Below are 15642 nucleotides of genomic sequence, written 5' to 3'. Positions count from 1 at the left end.
TCAAGTGGAGAAAGAAACCTACACTGCTGTCTAACCCAGCAGTGAATCTCGAGATATCGAACTTCATCTAAGAAAAATTAAGAATGTTGTGAAACTTGAAAGAATCCAGAAAAGATTGACAAGGTTTGGAAGGTTTGAGCTATAGGGAGAGGCTGAATATGCTGGAGCTATTTTCCTTAGAGTGTTGGAGGTTCTGGGGTGACCTTACAGAGGTATATAAAATCATGAGGGGCATGGATAGAATAAGTAGACAAAGTCGTTTCCCCGGAGTGGGAGATGACAAAAACTAGAGGGCATAGGTTTAAGGTGAAAGGGGAAATATATAAAAGGGACCAAAGGGGCAACCTTTTCATGCAGATTGTGGTACGTGTATGGAATGAGATGCCAGAGGAAGTGGTGGAGGCTGGTACAATTGCAATATTTAAAAGGCAGCTGGATGGGTATATGAATAGGAAGGGTTTGGAGGGATATGGACCAAGTGCTGGCATATGGGACTAGATTTATCTCTGATATCTGGGCAGCATGAACGAGTTGGACCAAAGGGTCTGTTTCTGTGTTGTATGTCCCTATGACTGTATGAGTACTTTAGATATATCTACAGGGGTTCGACTGCAGTGATTTGTGAAAATGACTCACTAAAGCCTTCTCAAGGATTGTGAGGGATGAGTAACAAGTGCTGATCGTCACATGAAAGAATTTTTAGAAACTTTCATGGTCCCTGGGAACATTTGACAATGTAGATGGAGCTTTACTTTGTATCTAACAAGAGTTTTCTCTGGTTTGGGTGCACTTGAGGGGACAGTGCAGAAAGAGCTTTACTTTTTATCTAGTTCTTGCTGTACCTCAGATTATTTGTGCTGATACAGGATGCACAGTGGACATCCCTAGCTATGAGTCCAAATTAACCCTTAAAAATATTTTGAAAATCACTTCCCAACTGAATATCTTTTTGATGAGTTATGAAGGGTTGCTGATGGTCACGAGCAATAGGTGGAATAAAAGGCTGTTTCTTGCGACTCGAGCTGAAATCAGAGTTTTGTAGTGTTAAAAAAATCAAAGTTATGAGGAACCCGTTCCTCGCAGCATGTCATTCTCTTCTGTGTATTGGAGATAAATCTAATAAATGGAATGAGCAGGTAGTCATCCAAGTGCCCGTAATAAACTGATGGTCCAGAAGGGTGTTTGGAGTGAATGCAGTGTTTATCTCAGTCTCTCCAAGTATTGTTTAAAGTCTTACAGACACGACCTTAGCTTCAGCTCACTGAAGTAATTCATTTCAGTTGTAACTGAGCTCCTTCAAAGAGAAGCCATTATTTCATGCACATTATTTAGCAGAGATATTGTGTTTCTGTTAGTGTTGGTGATTAATTTACACTGTAAGCAGTTATTATAAGAACTGAACAAAGGCTTAACAATTCAAGTAAAATTAATTTTGGAGTGGAACAAGAAAGCTTGTTATATAATAAACTTGCAGCATATTTATTATGGTCTGTTTAATTTCTCACCTTTCTTTGTCTCACTTTTGCAATGTTTGGAGATAATTTTCAGTTTCTTTATTTTGCCTTATTCTTTTATGGGGCATGGGCATCACTACTAAGGCTGGCATTTATTGCCCATCCCAAAATACTTTTGAAATGAGCACCCTACTACTCGGACAGTTAAAGGTTAACTAGGCAGTTAAGAGTCAGCATGTTGCTGTCTATCTAGGGTCACAGGTGAAACCAAGTAAGGATGGCAGATTTCCTTCTCTAATTAGTAAACCAGATGAATTTCTAACAGGAAAAGTCCATAACAGCATCATTATTGAGACTAGCTTTCAATTTATCCGATTGCATTAATTGAACCCACATTTACCAGAGCATGGGTCTCTGGATGACTCGTCCAATGACATTAATGCAGCATCTTTAGTTCTAATTTGCATAATTTACAGATTTATCTCAATCCCAATTGCAATGAACAAATATCTACTGTAGTACTGCTGATTAGTTGATTTTCAACGATTTGTTTGTATGTTCTGATTTATTTTTTGATTGCCCTGCATTTGTTGGGCTGTAACGGATGGCTTGTGCATAATTTAACTGATGATATTTTATGTTCTCATTTACAGTTTGCTCCTTTGTTGTTCACAAACGATGCCATGAGTTTGTCACCTTCTCCTGCCCAGGTGCAGATACAGGACCTGCCTCTGAGGTACTAATTTTTGTCAATGTTTGAAGGATTCATATATGTTCACTGATGATTGGGCTTGTAGTTTTATAAATGTTGAACAGTGTCTTGGTAGACTAATGGGAAGGATGGGAACAAAAGTACATTGCCACCATGGGAATTTGGAGAATTTAAAATACAGTACCTGTGATGACGAGACTGTTGAGACTTGATGCTTGGTTAGTAAGGTTTGGTCGCAACGATCAATGTGAGAACATTATGGAATTTTGAGGATGCTGAGAGTATACAGCGTGGCATGGATGATTGCTCATGGACATCTCCATTTCGTTTGGGGCCCAACCGTAATCTTTTGTCTATATCAGGAAGGACATCACTGTTTTTTCCGCATCTATCAGGTGTTAATGGTTGGAGGTAGGTGGGACCTGAATTCTGCCCAATTCCCTTCACTGCTCCTGGCAGCTCCAGGAGATGGGCTTCAGGAGCCCTTAGCAAGCAATGACCATCATCCCCAATCACTACATATTGCACCTGCCTCAGCCCTATTTCCTCACCTATCCCATCACTCCATGAAAAAAAGAACCTTCATGATTCTTCTTCCTTATTAAGAATGTCCTGTCCTATTTGGTGCAATGCAGGTTCACCCTGCTGTTCCTTCCCGATGATAGAGATCTGACAGGAACCCCTTTCTCGATTGTTTAATAAGCCTGCCCCTGAGAAAATGTTTGGTATGGTGGTTTGCATAGTGGTTGTGATTGGTTAGAACAGGGTCATACTTTGATCTGCATGAGTAGAATTAGGAATGAGCAGAGGCGGTTAATTGTATAAGAGTGAGTGAGACAAGGTCCTATCAAATGCCTTAAATTGACAGTGTGTTTTCACACATGTTGGAGGCTTTCTTACTGGAGGTCTGGCTGCATTTATAGCATGTGCCCACAACTATCTTTTTTTTGCCCTCTGTTAATCCTAACAATGTTTTGAGTGCCCTAAGATTTGAATAGAAAAGATCCAGGTTATTTTAAAAAGGGGAAGCATTTTGAAATCTGTCTTCTGAGTAATAGAAGCTGTCTTCTTTCTGTCACTTCCTTAAAGGAGCCACATGTTAGCTGCTGAGTACTGATATTCTCCTGAACCAGTTTGGCAGTTCTTCTGTTGACAATTCAATAGGTTTTACTGGACCTGGTTAGGCAAACCTGTCCACCACAGCTGGAAGCTGAAGTATGTGCTATGGAGGGACACACTCCTTTTTCATTCTGTAGTATTTCCTTGGACTATTCCCTCACACTGTTTACAGCGTACAGTAATGTAAAACTCTTCAAATAACTAAGCAATCCCAGAAATCTCCTATTTCACACTAATTTATGCCCACACGTATTTGCTGTAATAATTAAATGGTTATTTATGCAGGATTACAGGCAGTTCTGCATTTCAAATCCCCACTTTCACATAATCCATTGCCAGGAATGTGTCCCTGACCTGGAGCATTATGTTAACCAAGGTGGGCCAGAGTTAGTGAGGTGCCTATTTCTATCAACAAACAGACAGAGGTTTCTTCCTTCGCTCTGGCAATCTTTTTAGCACGCACTAGGACTGCTATTTCACGCTTACTTGGAGTAGTCCTAAAATGGCTGAAATCAAACCTGCCAGCTGTTCACTATAATGTCATTGTAATAGACTGACAATATGCATTTGCAATAAGGGATGACTTAGGTCAGAATATACAGAACATAGTGGAATAAGTTGGAGTCTGTAATTGCAGAAGGTTAGCTAATGGGCAGCTCACCAGGTTGTGGTTGGTGGACTCCCACGTACTTTGCAGTGAAAGATTTTCCCCAGGACAGAAAGCTAATCTCCACACAGTAATACAGGCAGAGGTTCTGGTTCATAACTTTAAATAGTTTAGAGTCACTTTCACAGAAGATAGAACTCTAAAACTTACCTATGGCTGATATCAAGACTTAACATCTTTCAATCACCCTCTTTAATGCAGAAGTAAACTTGTTTATTTTCACTCAGTTAAAAAATGTCATTCCATTATCTGTAATCCTGTTAGCTGGCATTTCTAGAATGATATATTTTAATTTGGTTTAAGTCCAATAGTGTCAATGAAGGAGTAGCTGTGACTATAAAGTACTTTGTAATCATAGCAATCTTTTCACTGAAATTAACAAGCGATGGGAATAAACAATATTTGCTGTACTGAGGTAAATACTAAATTTATCATTGGTTGAGATCTGCGTGAAACAGCAAAAGTTTGCCTGACATTAGTTTCTGCTGTTATTTAACATCATAAGAAGAATAAGCAGCATAGAAAAAATCGAAACAAGGCCATGCTGCATCTTACTGCCTCATCTTCCTCTGTTAATCTTGCAAAGTTCCAGATTTCATGGCAGGTGGTGAAATTTTAAATTCAGTAAAAACCTGGAATTAAATCTAGCCTAATGATGACCATGTAACGAGTGTTGATTGTCACGAAAAACAGTCTGATGCAAAATATCCTTGAGACTTTGTCTGGCCTAACATGTGACTCCAGATCCACAGCAATGTGCTTAGCTGTGAACTGTCCTCTGAAGTGGCCAAGTGAACCACTCAAACTACTCAATAACACATCCTGTCGATGTCTTAGTGGGACCACTATTTGATGAACAACTATGAACAATTTTTATCCGCAGACCTTCCAAGAGATTTCTACTCTGAATTCTGCTTTCAATATAATAACACTCCAGAGCCTTCCCTGTAATGTTCTTACCAATTGCATGGGTCTCCAAAGTCCATGTGCAGTAGCAGCTTCTGGAACTGGCAGACAATGCAGTGGTTGGCACGACAATACCAATGCATGACGTGAGCAGAACATCAGAGCAACTGCAAACACTGGCACGTACACATACACACACACACATGCATATCTACAGACACGTACACATACACACACACATGCATATCTACAGACACGTACACATACACACACACACATGCATATCTACAGACACGTACACATACACACACACACATGCATATCTACAGACACGTACACATACACACACATGCATATCTACAGACACGTACACAAACACACACACATGCATATCTACAGACACATGCACATCCACACACACTGCACATTCGCACACATGTGCACGTCTGCTCACATGCACACCCGCGCACCCACACAGTTTACAGGAAACATAGCATACAGAACACCTCCACCCTCCACTTCAGAGGGAGCTGTCAGTTTAAATAGAGTAAATTGAGGATCTGCGTCTTGAGTCTCAATGAAGATATACCAAACACTTCTTTTCAATTCCCATTCTTCTGAAATGGAAGTCTGCATACCTGACATCTGTTTGCAGGATTGCTGTGACCTCTGGTCAGCCATTGCTCTGGTCACTGCACATGATGGAAAAAAACCTGGAGTCTGTCCTTTCAACTGCTCTATCTTTTTAGCTTCAGCTGGACTTTGTGATTTGGAGCAAGTCTGTGACTCCTGCTACACCATTAATTGGAGAATATATATCGGTTCCATTGTACAAAGTCCAGTTGGAGTGGTACATTGTCCACTCCATCCACGGGTAATGTTTTAACTACCCAGTTACTACTAGTTCAGACAATGTACCACTCCAACTGGACTTTGTACAATGGAACCGATATATATTCTCCATTTAACCCATTTACTAAAAGCTTAGTTTTCATTTGAACTCTTGAGGGAAAACTAAATCCTGGTTCAGCAAGATAACCACTCGATCCTTGAGTAGATTTATGGGCTCGGATACTTAATTTGAAGAAAACAAGTTATCTTCCCTTTAGACAAAAAAACCCTTTATATTTCTGAAGTATTCTATGTATTTCTTCTGCACTCACAGCAATGTCTAACTTCAGTGTCCTAGTAATAGTAAAAGTCATAATTCGATTGGTGATCTTTTACTTTTGAGTTTCCTGTCTTGAATATTACAAGCTTAAACATGTCTCATACCATTCCCCTGCAATTCCTAGTCATCAGAGTGAATGTACCACCTCTCTCCACCCCCCCGCCCCCCCCCCCCCCCCCCCCCAACTCCACCAGCCCTCATTACACTGGGAACTGTTCAGCTTCCAAGTTTGATTTGAGGTGGAGACCTTGGGCATTCCCAGCCATTTGGTCTTTATCCTGGCTACTTGCTTTCACTCCCACTTTCTATCTGTTTAGAATTTATGACAGTAATGAAAAAGAGGTTTAGTTTTATTGATCAACTCGTAATTGTAGCCAGTTTCACTGCCTGTTGAGCAGTTATGACCCTTTAGTCCTCAAGATGGGATTTTATAAGGAACAGTTTTTAAATGAGAGTAATTTCTTTTAGAGCCTATTATGGGTTTCACCTTCTAATACTCATATCCAGCTGTAAAAATTATGTTGTTTAACTCTTTCAAATTCAACATGGGTTTGCGCAGGCTATTTCCTTACATCTTGAATCCTTTGCCTATATGACTCAGGCTCATGCAGCCAGTCTAGATATTTTTTAAACAGCATCATCATCCTGAGAAACCTTCTCTTGCAGAGAAACATAAATTTCCTGTCCTTTACCTGCCAACTTATTCCACATGAATAGAGTGTAGTCTTCTTTTGTCCAACTTCCTTGTCCATAAGACAGTAGACCTTTATGTTCCTTTATGTAAGCTCTGCCTTCATCATGGCTGATACGTTTCTCAACCCCAATCTCCTACCTTCTCCCTGATCCCCTTACTAATCAAGAACCATTTATCCCTATCTTTAATCCACTCAATGACCTGGCTGTCGAAGCCCTCTGTAGAAATGAGTTCCACAGATTAACCTCCTCTGGATGAAGAAATTTCTCCTCACCTCAGTTCTTTCAATCTGAGGCTGTGCCCTTGGACTCTAGTCTCTCCTTCAAGTAGAAACATCTTCTCTATGTCCACTCTATCCAGGCCTCTTAGTAGTCAATAAGTTTTAATGACATTCTCCCCATCTTTCTAAACTCCATGGGTACAGACCCAGAGTCCTCAATCACTTATGGTATGTTAAACCCTTCATCCCTGGGAGCATTCTTGTGAGCCTCATCTGGACCCCCACCAACCCCCAAAGCTGCCCACATTTTAAATGCAAGTCCATTTGCCTTGCCATTTTCTCAAATGACATGAAAACTACTTCCACATCCTTCTCATATTTTGTTGGGCCTTTGCAAACATAAACATTTCCTGAGTGGGCTTACACTAGAACGAAGGTCCCCCTGCCCCCCCCAAAAAAGGTCCTGCATGCACATTTGATGTTTCCTGTTTCAGCTGCATCATTTTAAACATATTCAAATTCTCTCACTTTCTCTTCTTTTTGCATTTCTGATTTTAATTTTCTCATTTCCATTTCTCATTTGTCTTAATTCCATCTTCTTTTCCTTTCCTTTCTCTCCTCGTCTTTTTTTGCTATTTCTAGTTTCCTCATTTCCTCCTCAAGCATATGTTGTTGTAAGTGTAACTGAATACTACCTGATTCTGATGTTTTACTACACAGATTCTCTCGTATTTCCAATAAATCCAAGTACCATACAAGTACCTCCATTATTTCCTCCTAGCTCTGTCAGGCAATGCTATTATCACTTTACACACCAGTTCAATCAACCTGAGTTTTGAAAGGTCATTTTAGACGACTGGGGACAACTGTCCCTGCAGGAAATCTTTTACTGCTTCCACTCTAGTGCTTTAAATGGAATTCAAAACCTGCCATTTTCTTTCAGCTGTATTTTTAGGAATGTTATATCCAAATCCATGTTGTCTCTATTTCAAAATCAATCCCCAAATGTTATCATTGCCTCATTGGAGTGGAAATCAAGCCCACCATTCCCAGAGTTGTCACCAAAGTGAATGATTCTATCGACGTAAACAAAATCTCCAATTTTCCTATCTTTGTAGACCCAGGTTAGCAGAAAATATGAATCATTTTTCTGTGCTGAACAACTTTATAGTTAAAAGTCTAACCCCACAAACACATGCAGACAAAAAAAGGTGATATCAGTTACGGGAAAAGCTGAGAAGTCAATTCAATGGCTCTTGTCCATAGGGTTCACTGAGATGATCTTTTTGCTTGTCAGGTCTTTTTCAATCTCTCTTCTGCAGGTATTTTTCACTACCCTCCAAGAGGCACAGAGCAACTGCTTCACACATTATAAGGTCTCTTACTTATATATTAATGTATTGCAGCAACTGGTGAGAAAAGATAATTGGCTTCCTTTAGGCTTCACATTTTTTTAAATGCAGAGACACACCACCACCCTCTGGAGGTCTGAAGGCTTCTGGCAATATTGAGCTGTTCGGCTCATCAAGAACCAATCACACAGTTGTTGACAACCAGATAGTCTTTAATCATCCATAACTGTTTACAACTGCCCAAGTCAATCAATTAGCTGTTTGTTGCTGGCCAAATATCACTCTGTACACAACCCCCCAAACCACTCTGTCAGCTGTGTAACTATCACTGACAAAGAATTTCAGTAACTAGCTTCTAAAGAATGCAGAAAGAGCAAATCCTTCCACCGTTCTTGGTTTTAGAAACAGCCTTTTTTCCAGTTCACAATAAAACAAATACAGAAAAATAAAAAGATAATACGTTAAACCTAAAGGACCTAACTGCCATGCTGAGTCTGCAAACAGATGGTGAGGGAACCAACAAGAGGGAAAAATCTACTTGACATCATTCTCACTAATCTATCTGTCATAAATACATCTGTCCATTACAGTGTCAGTTGGAGTGACGATCGCACTCTCCTTGTGTAGACAAAGACACATTTTCCTACTCAGGCTATCTCCTATCAAATTGTGTACAATACACTATCATCATCATGCTAAATGAAACAGACTTTGAACTGATCTAGCAACTCAAAACTAGGCACTCAGGAGCAGAATTCTGTTTAATCATATTTCTGTAACCTAGCCCGGCATATCCCTCTCTCTATCATAACCATAAGCTGGGAGATTAGCCTGGTTAAGTGATCCCATAACTACTGGTCATATCTAAATACTGCAGTCATGCTACATCCAGTCATGAATAATAATGGCCAATTAAACAAATGAAAGGAGGAAAATACTCTACAAATTTCTCAATCCTCAATGATGCAAAAGACATGGCTGAAATATTTGTATTCATCTTCAGTCCGAAGTGCCAAGTGGATCATTCATCTTGGCCTCCTCCTAAGATGCCCGAAATTACAGCCACATGGCAGCTAGGGACCAGGTCACTTTATGAATGTGGTATGTGTGTGATCAAAAATAATCTGAAGAAAAAGAACTGACTTTTTTAAAAATCTGCAGAAAACAAAACATGGAAGCTAAAAACAAACCTGAAAGACCTGCAGATGCTGTAAATCAGAGACAAAAATAGAGTTCTAAGGAAGGGTCACTCATCTCGATTTCTCTCCAAGATGTTGACAGACCTGCTGAGCAATTTCTGCAAGCAATTTCTGTTTTTGTCTGTAACGTTGAAACTATTCATTCTCTTATCTTGGAATGGGCAAATTTTGCTTTGAACCTTAAAATATTCTTTTCAAGATTGCAGTAAACATTTTATTGCTTTCTGCATGTTGCTTGTGTTATCTGATGAGATTAAGTAAATATTTAAACCTGTAAATTATTGGTGTTGCACCAACTATTGTGATATTGATAAATCGCTAAGCATTAATTTGAGGTGTTGTATATTTCCCACCTGTTGGTTTTGTGAAGTGTAGTATTTTGAAGACCAGCCTTGCTTGACTTGGAGCTCTGCTTCAAATCCAAGAACTGGTTGATCACGGCAATCATTTCCTTCACTGCCTTAACTAGTCTGTCTAGAAGTCCTCGTTCACATCCTGAACACCACCAGACATGGTCATTCCAATGTCTCATTTACCAGTCTTTCATTCTGTACTTTCTGTATCTGTCCTATTGTGATGAAATTGTTGTTTCACTGTGGGTGTGAGCTGTTGCCTGCACTGTTGCCTCTCAGCTGGGAATGGTGTCCTCCTGTCCCACATGGCGGTCTCTCAGCTTGGCGTGATGACCTCCCAGCCTGGTGTGGTGGTCTTCTGGCGGCCTGTGACAGTTTTATGGCCTGCCATGGCCTCAGCATGGACTTCCAGTCTCAAGATGATTCCAGAGTGATCTTCCGGCCTCATGAACCCTGAGGTGAAGCTCAGCGTAGTCTGGAATCAAGGCCAGATGCGGCCTGGAGGCTAGGTGCCAGCATGGACTGGGTTGGAAGGCCATTGTTCTGAATTTTTTTCCCATTTTATAATTTATTTCAAAAATTTGCAATGCTGGACTTTTTTACTTCTCTATTTTTCCAAGAACTGAAGAAGCTGTACTTAGGGACTTTGATACCGGAGATGGCACCATACGCAGTGACTTGTACACTTTTCACTGAAAGAGAAACTGAAGCTGAGGGATCCCAGCTATGGCGTCAGATTTTTGGAACCTTGGATCATGACCTCAAGTTGCCAAATAAATGAAGGCTGATTGAATCCAAAAGAAAACAAAATGAAACTTTCAGAGATCTGCAGGAGATCAGAGCAGACATACTGTGGAGAATGGTGTAGGTGAAACATCTGAAAAGAATGAAATCTGAAGACTGTGTCTCCAAACATAATCTGTCCACAAATACAGATCCCCCTTCTGCCCAACTGATTAATTCTGCACATCATCAGTTCCTACACTTTCCAATGCAACATACTGTGTTTACACTGTCCTGGTATGTGGTTGAAAATACAGTGCAGTTCCAGCAAAGGTCCACCCTCACCCTGAAGAGTTGACTGCAAGCTCCACCGACTGTCCTCAGCCTAGAAGAAAGTGATAAACTGAACACGGCAATAGCAGCAGCAATGATAATGTAATAAAATTACTGTCTGTGGAAACTCCCACCATCAAGACTGCTGTGAGTTGAACTAAGGTGTGTATCCATTGGGTGCTAACTGTAGGGTAGAACTTGGATGAAGTGAAGTGAAGAGGCAACTCGATGATCAATTCCTGTGTGAAGGGGAAGTGTTGAACTCTACCTGAGGAAAACAAAGTTTTGAGGGATGTTGGGGCACAGCATGATGCCATACAATATTACAGATTTTTCAGTAAATCATTGAGATCAACCTTTGTTGAATTGATGATTTCAAGTGTCATTTGTAGTGTCCACTAAGTACAATTTGCTTGTTATTGTGTTTGCTTCGTCTTGATTTTGGTTTTATTCTTAAAGTAAAAGTTATAAAATATGAAATCCCATGAACCGATGCACAAATGAGTTAGTAAGTAAGTGTAGGCCATTCATACAATCCCTACATCTTGGAAGCAGGCCATTCAGCCTATCAATTCCACACTGAACCATCAAAGAGCATCTTACCCAGGCCCAATCACCCCCGACCCATTCCCTGTAATCCTGCATTTCCCATGGCTAATCCAACTGGTTTACACATCCCTGTACACTAAAGGCAATTTTGCATTGTCAATACACCTAACCTTCACATTTTTCGACTGTAGGAGGAAACCCACACAGATACAGGGAGGATGTGCAAACTCCATGTATTCACCTGACAGTAGAATCAAACCCAGGTCCCTGGCATTGTGAGGCAGCAGTGCTAACCATTGAGCCATTCTGCTGCCCGACTATCAGTACCCTCATGTCTGCTGCGCTAGTCAAAGGATCATGGTTCATCTGATTATGGCCTCTATTTTCCTGTTCACACCCAATTCCCTCTGATCCCATACTAGTCCAAAATCTGTCCAATTCAACCTGAAAATTATTCAATATCTGTGTCGGCACTGCTCTCTGAGGAAGAAAATTGCACAGGCAAACTGGCCAGTCTTTTTTTTTCTGTGTGGGCTGTTTGGTACCTTAGCTTCTTTTAGTTTAATGGTCTCCAATGGAATCACAAGACCAGTACTGAATCAGTTGTGCCAGACCTGCTTGTCCATCCTCCTGATTTCTACAGTCCCATAGTTCATTAAGTTTAATACCCAACGTGCTCAGAATCCTCCAGGGACATCTCTTCTCTGGAAGCTGTAATGCAGCCTTCATTTAAGGTGTCATCCTTATCTGAAGATGAAGGAAGAAATGAAGGGATGGCTTCACAGACATCAAGGCAGCTGAGACAAAGAAGGGGGTCAAAATGCCAATGAAGATTAACGCTATCCCAGCAATGTATCAATGAGGGATTGCACTTCAGGTTTGTCACCCAGGAGGTGTCAAGCAACATCATTTCTTAATGCCAGAATCTACAACTTCAAATTAAAATACCAGAACTACCTTCTTTGCCAATCCATGAATGGCAGGCTCTTTCTTTGTCATAATCCAGTGCAAATAAATGCTCGTGCAATTCTCCTCTGTGCTTTGGTTTTTCATGTGCCTTTCACATGGACCATGATGCTATGTAGATGGTGTAACAGAGAGCCTTATAACTGCATGAACTTAAAACAGAATCTTGAGTTTATTGTGGGGTTGGGGTCTAACTGATCTGGTTATTGTATTTGTGTTTAGAATGGTCAAATGTTACAGAAGCAAAGTCAGTATTAATTTCTTGGCTTTATCACAAGAAGGTTGTTCATTCAATTTTCTTTGTATTCAGCCCCAAACGCCCAATAAAATCACATTCCTACAACGGCTGTATTCTAGCATCTGTATTTGACATTCTTAAAATAGATTAGGACAAAGTCATCGGCCAGACATCGACATCAGGCCCGCTCTGGTCTTTCAGAGAATGATGGATCACTTGCTGAAACTGACTGCTTGAAGTAATGCTAACCTTGGACAAACTAGCTAGTGTTACTGTCGTTTCTGTTTTCCGCCTTCATTGGCTTAGAGTATGGAGCAAAAATGAGGCTGAACTTCAATTGGATCCAACACAGTGGAATATTGGTTTCATCATATCTGTACCCTGTCAAACATTGGTCAAATTACATTCTCCTGTACCCTCCCCATACCCTTGAATATTATCTTCTTTAAACATTGACTAATACAAATTCAAAAGAATTTGCTTCTGTTAGGGCTGTGAAATTCATGTTGTAGCTATTCTCTACAGAAAGACATTTTTATTTCTCCATTATTTTGGTAATTATTCAACATTTGTGGCCCCTAATGATCTCTTTTGTTAATGAACATGCTACCACAAATTATGATAACCCATTAAAATATTGAGGCGTTCTATCAGATTACTTGAGTATTTCCTTGTAATCCTTAATTCTACTAGGTTAGTCAAGCATGACCTGCATTTTTAGAACTTGACTAATCCTGTTAACTCATATTTCATAAATGATTTAGCAACTACATCAATATTATCACCTGGTGTAATTAACCAATAAACCACGGAAATCTCCATTTTAGAAGCAGGAAGACACATTTTCTCTCGAATAAAAACAAAATACTGGGATGCCTGAAATCTGAGTGCAAATGCAGAGAGTGCTGAAGAAACCCAGCAAGTCTGTCAGAATCTGTGGAAAGAGGAACAGGGTTAATGTTTCGGGTCCAGTATAACTATTCTTCAGAAATTGAAAGGTGTTGGAATTCTTTTAATATGTTTTTGACAGAGGTAGACACCTAATGCAAAAGACAAAGAGGATGTTAATGGTGGGCAAAGGAGATGTGAAATGGGTGGAAATTAAGATGTGATGCCGCCCTGTCTGATTTGTTGTACATGGTGTTGTAACGTGTGTTGTCTGTTAACCACCGTGAGGTAATGTTTTTGGTTATTTATGTAGGAGTGCCAGGTCCCATAGTACAGATGTCACATGACACCAGGTTATAGTCCCAATAGGTTTATTTGAAATCACAAGCTTTCGGAGCGCTGCTCCTTCATCATGTAAAGAGAGCACTCTGAAAGCTTGTGATTTCAAATAAACTTGTTGGACTAAAACCTGGTGTCATGTGACTTCTGACCTTGTCCATCCCAGTCCACTAATGGCATCTCCACATACTTCACTCCAATAGGGTGGGAAAATGCACACTTCCTGTTTGGAGAAATGCATTTCTACATAGTGTACTGGCTGGCTTGCCATTGTCATGTGACTTCTTCCTTTGCTGTAAGTTGCTTTCACTTTAATTTGTGACCATCATTGAGTGTATTTTTAAAAACATGACATCAGAAGTGTGAAGATGAGCTTGAATGAATTTTCAGAGCGTCAACTACTGTAAAACTAAAAGATAGATGATGAATTAAAATAGCAGTCTGCAACTTTGAACTGCTGATTGAGTCAGAATTGCTATAAATCTTCCATTCCCTTTTGCTGTGGAATGAAAGAAGATTGGATATTTTTCCCCACTATCAGCTGCTAAACTAAGAAGTAGCTGCAGAATTAAATAAAAGGACAAAGAAATAAGAGGAACCCTTCTGTTATTGGGGGCTGGAAAGAGTGCCATAATTTATATTGCATCGTACACATTGCTAAAGAGCTGAGAACCCAGACAATAGGGATGTTGCAGGCTTTAAAGACGCATTAATGTTACTAATGAACAGTAAGTGTTCCACATCAGTGTACAGGTGAAGAAGTAGACTTTTGATCACTATATGATGGCACTGACACATCCTGAGAGTTCGGACAACTGAAAGATGATCTTATGAGAGATAGCACTGTTGAGAGCACATCAGCTAAGGGGGGGGAAGCCTAAAGCTATTGACCTGTGCAGAAACTCTAATCTTGCCCAGCATTAGCTAGAACATATTAATTGGAAAACAGTTAAAGTTTTGTTGTATGTGAGAGACATTCCAGGCTGAATAAGAACAAACGTAATAGAAGAAAGAAATAAATATTTGCAGAAGACTCTGCGGAATGATCAAGGATGTAAATATTATCACACAAGAGGAAAGGAAGTATGTCTAGCATGGGGAAATCAATGCTCTAACTGCAAGAGGCCAAATCATTTTGCATGCAAGTGTTCACCTTGAGAGAAGCAAAGCAGGCCTGTAAAGATGGCTGCCGAATGGATGCCAGCCAATGTTTGGACTAATCACTCTCTGTACAATAGGTTGGTAACCTCAACTAAATATGATTGTGACTGATGGAATGATGCCTATAGAAGGAAAGCTCAAATAACTGTGAAGTGTCAAGTAGATATCAGTGCAACATGTAACCTGTGCAAAGTAGCTGAAGATGGTGACCCAAAGAAATAAAGCCCTTTAAGGTAAAGTTGAGCCTTATGGTTCAGGGATGGTACATGGTAGATGAGATCATGAAATTGGTTAAAGGTGACAAAATGAAAGGAATGATTATTCTTCTAATACTATGTTTTGTGCTAAGAATTTTTGAATGAAAAGCATTTTGAGAATCTGTCAGGTGAATTATCAGTACAGGAATAGTCAGTGTTGTTTCTGTAGATTGAAATGACGGTCACTTGCAGTACCAAGGTAAAGTGAGGACTGCAAATGCTGGAGATCAGAGTTGAAAGGTATGGTGCTGGAAAAGCACAGTCAGTCAGGCAGCATCCAAGGAGCAGGAGAGACGAGCATGAGCTGTTCATCAGGAAGCGGAAGAAGCAATTAAATTGTT

General features: G+C 40.1%; 1 protein-coding gene across 2 annotated transcripts in view; it reads left to right on the top strand.

Moving 5' to 3' along the window:
• prkcba (protein kinase C, beta a) overlaps positions 1-15642 on the top strand; it is a 287734-nt gene that overhangs the window by 148134 nt on the left and 123958 nt on the right. For both annotated transcript variants that reach the window (XM_072559144.1, XM_072559143.1), the window contains exon 3: positions 2108-2190. In XM_072559144.1, coding sequence (XP_072415245.1) covers positions 2108-2190 — 83 coding nt within the window. The remainder of the gene's footprint in view (positions 1-2107; positions 2191-15642) is intronic.

This window comes from Chiloscyllium punctatum, chromosome 40 (assembly GCF_047496795.1).
Source record: "Chiloscyllium punctatum isolate Juve2018m chromosome 40, sChiPun1.3, whole genome shotgun sequence".
In the NCBI taxonomy this organism is placed as follows: Eukaryota; Metazoa; Chordata; class Chondrichthyes; order Orectolobiformes; family Hemiscylliidae; genus Chiloscyllium; species Chiloscyllium punctatum.
This window is presented reverse-complemented; position numbering and strand designations above follow the sequence as displayed.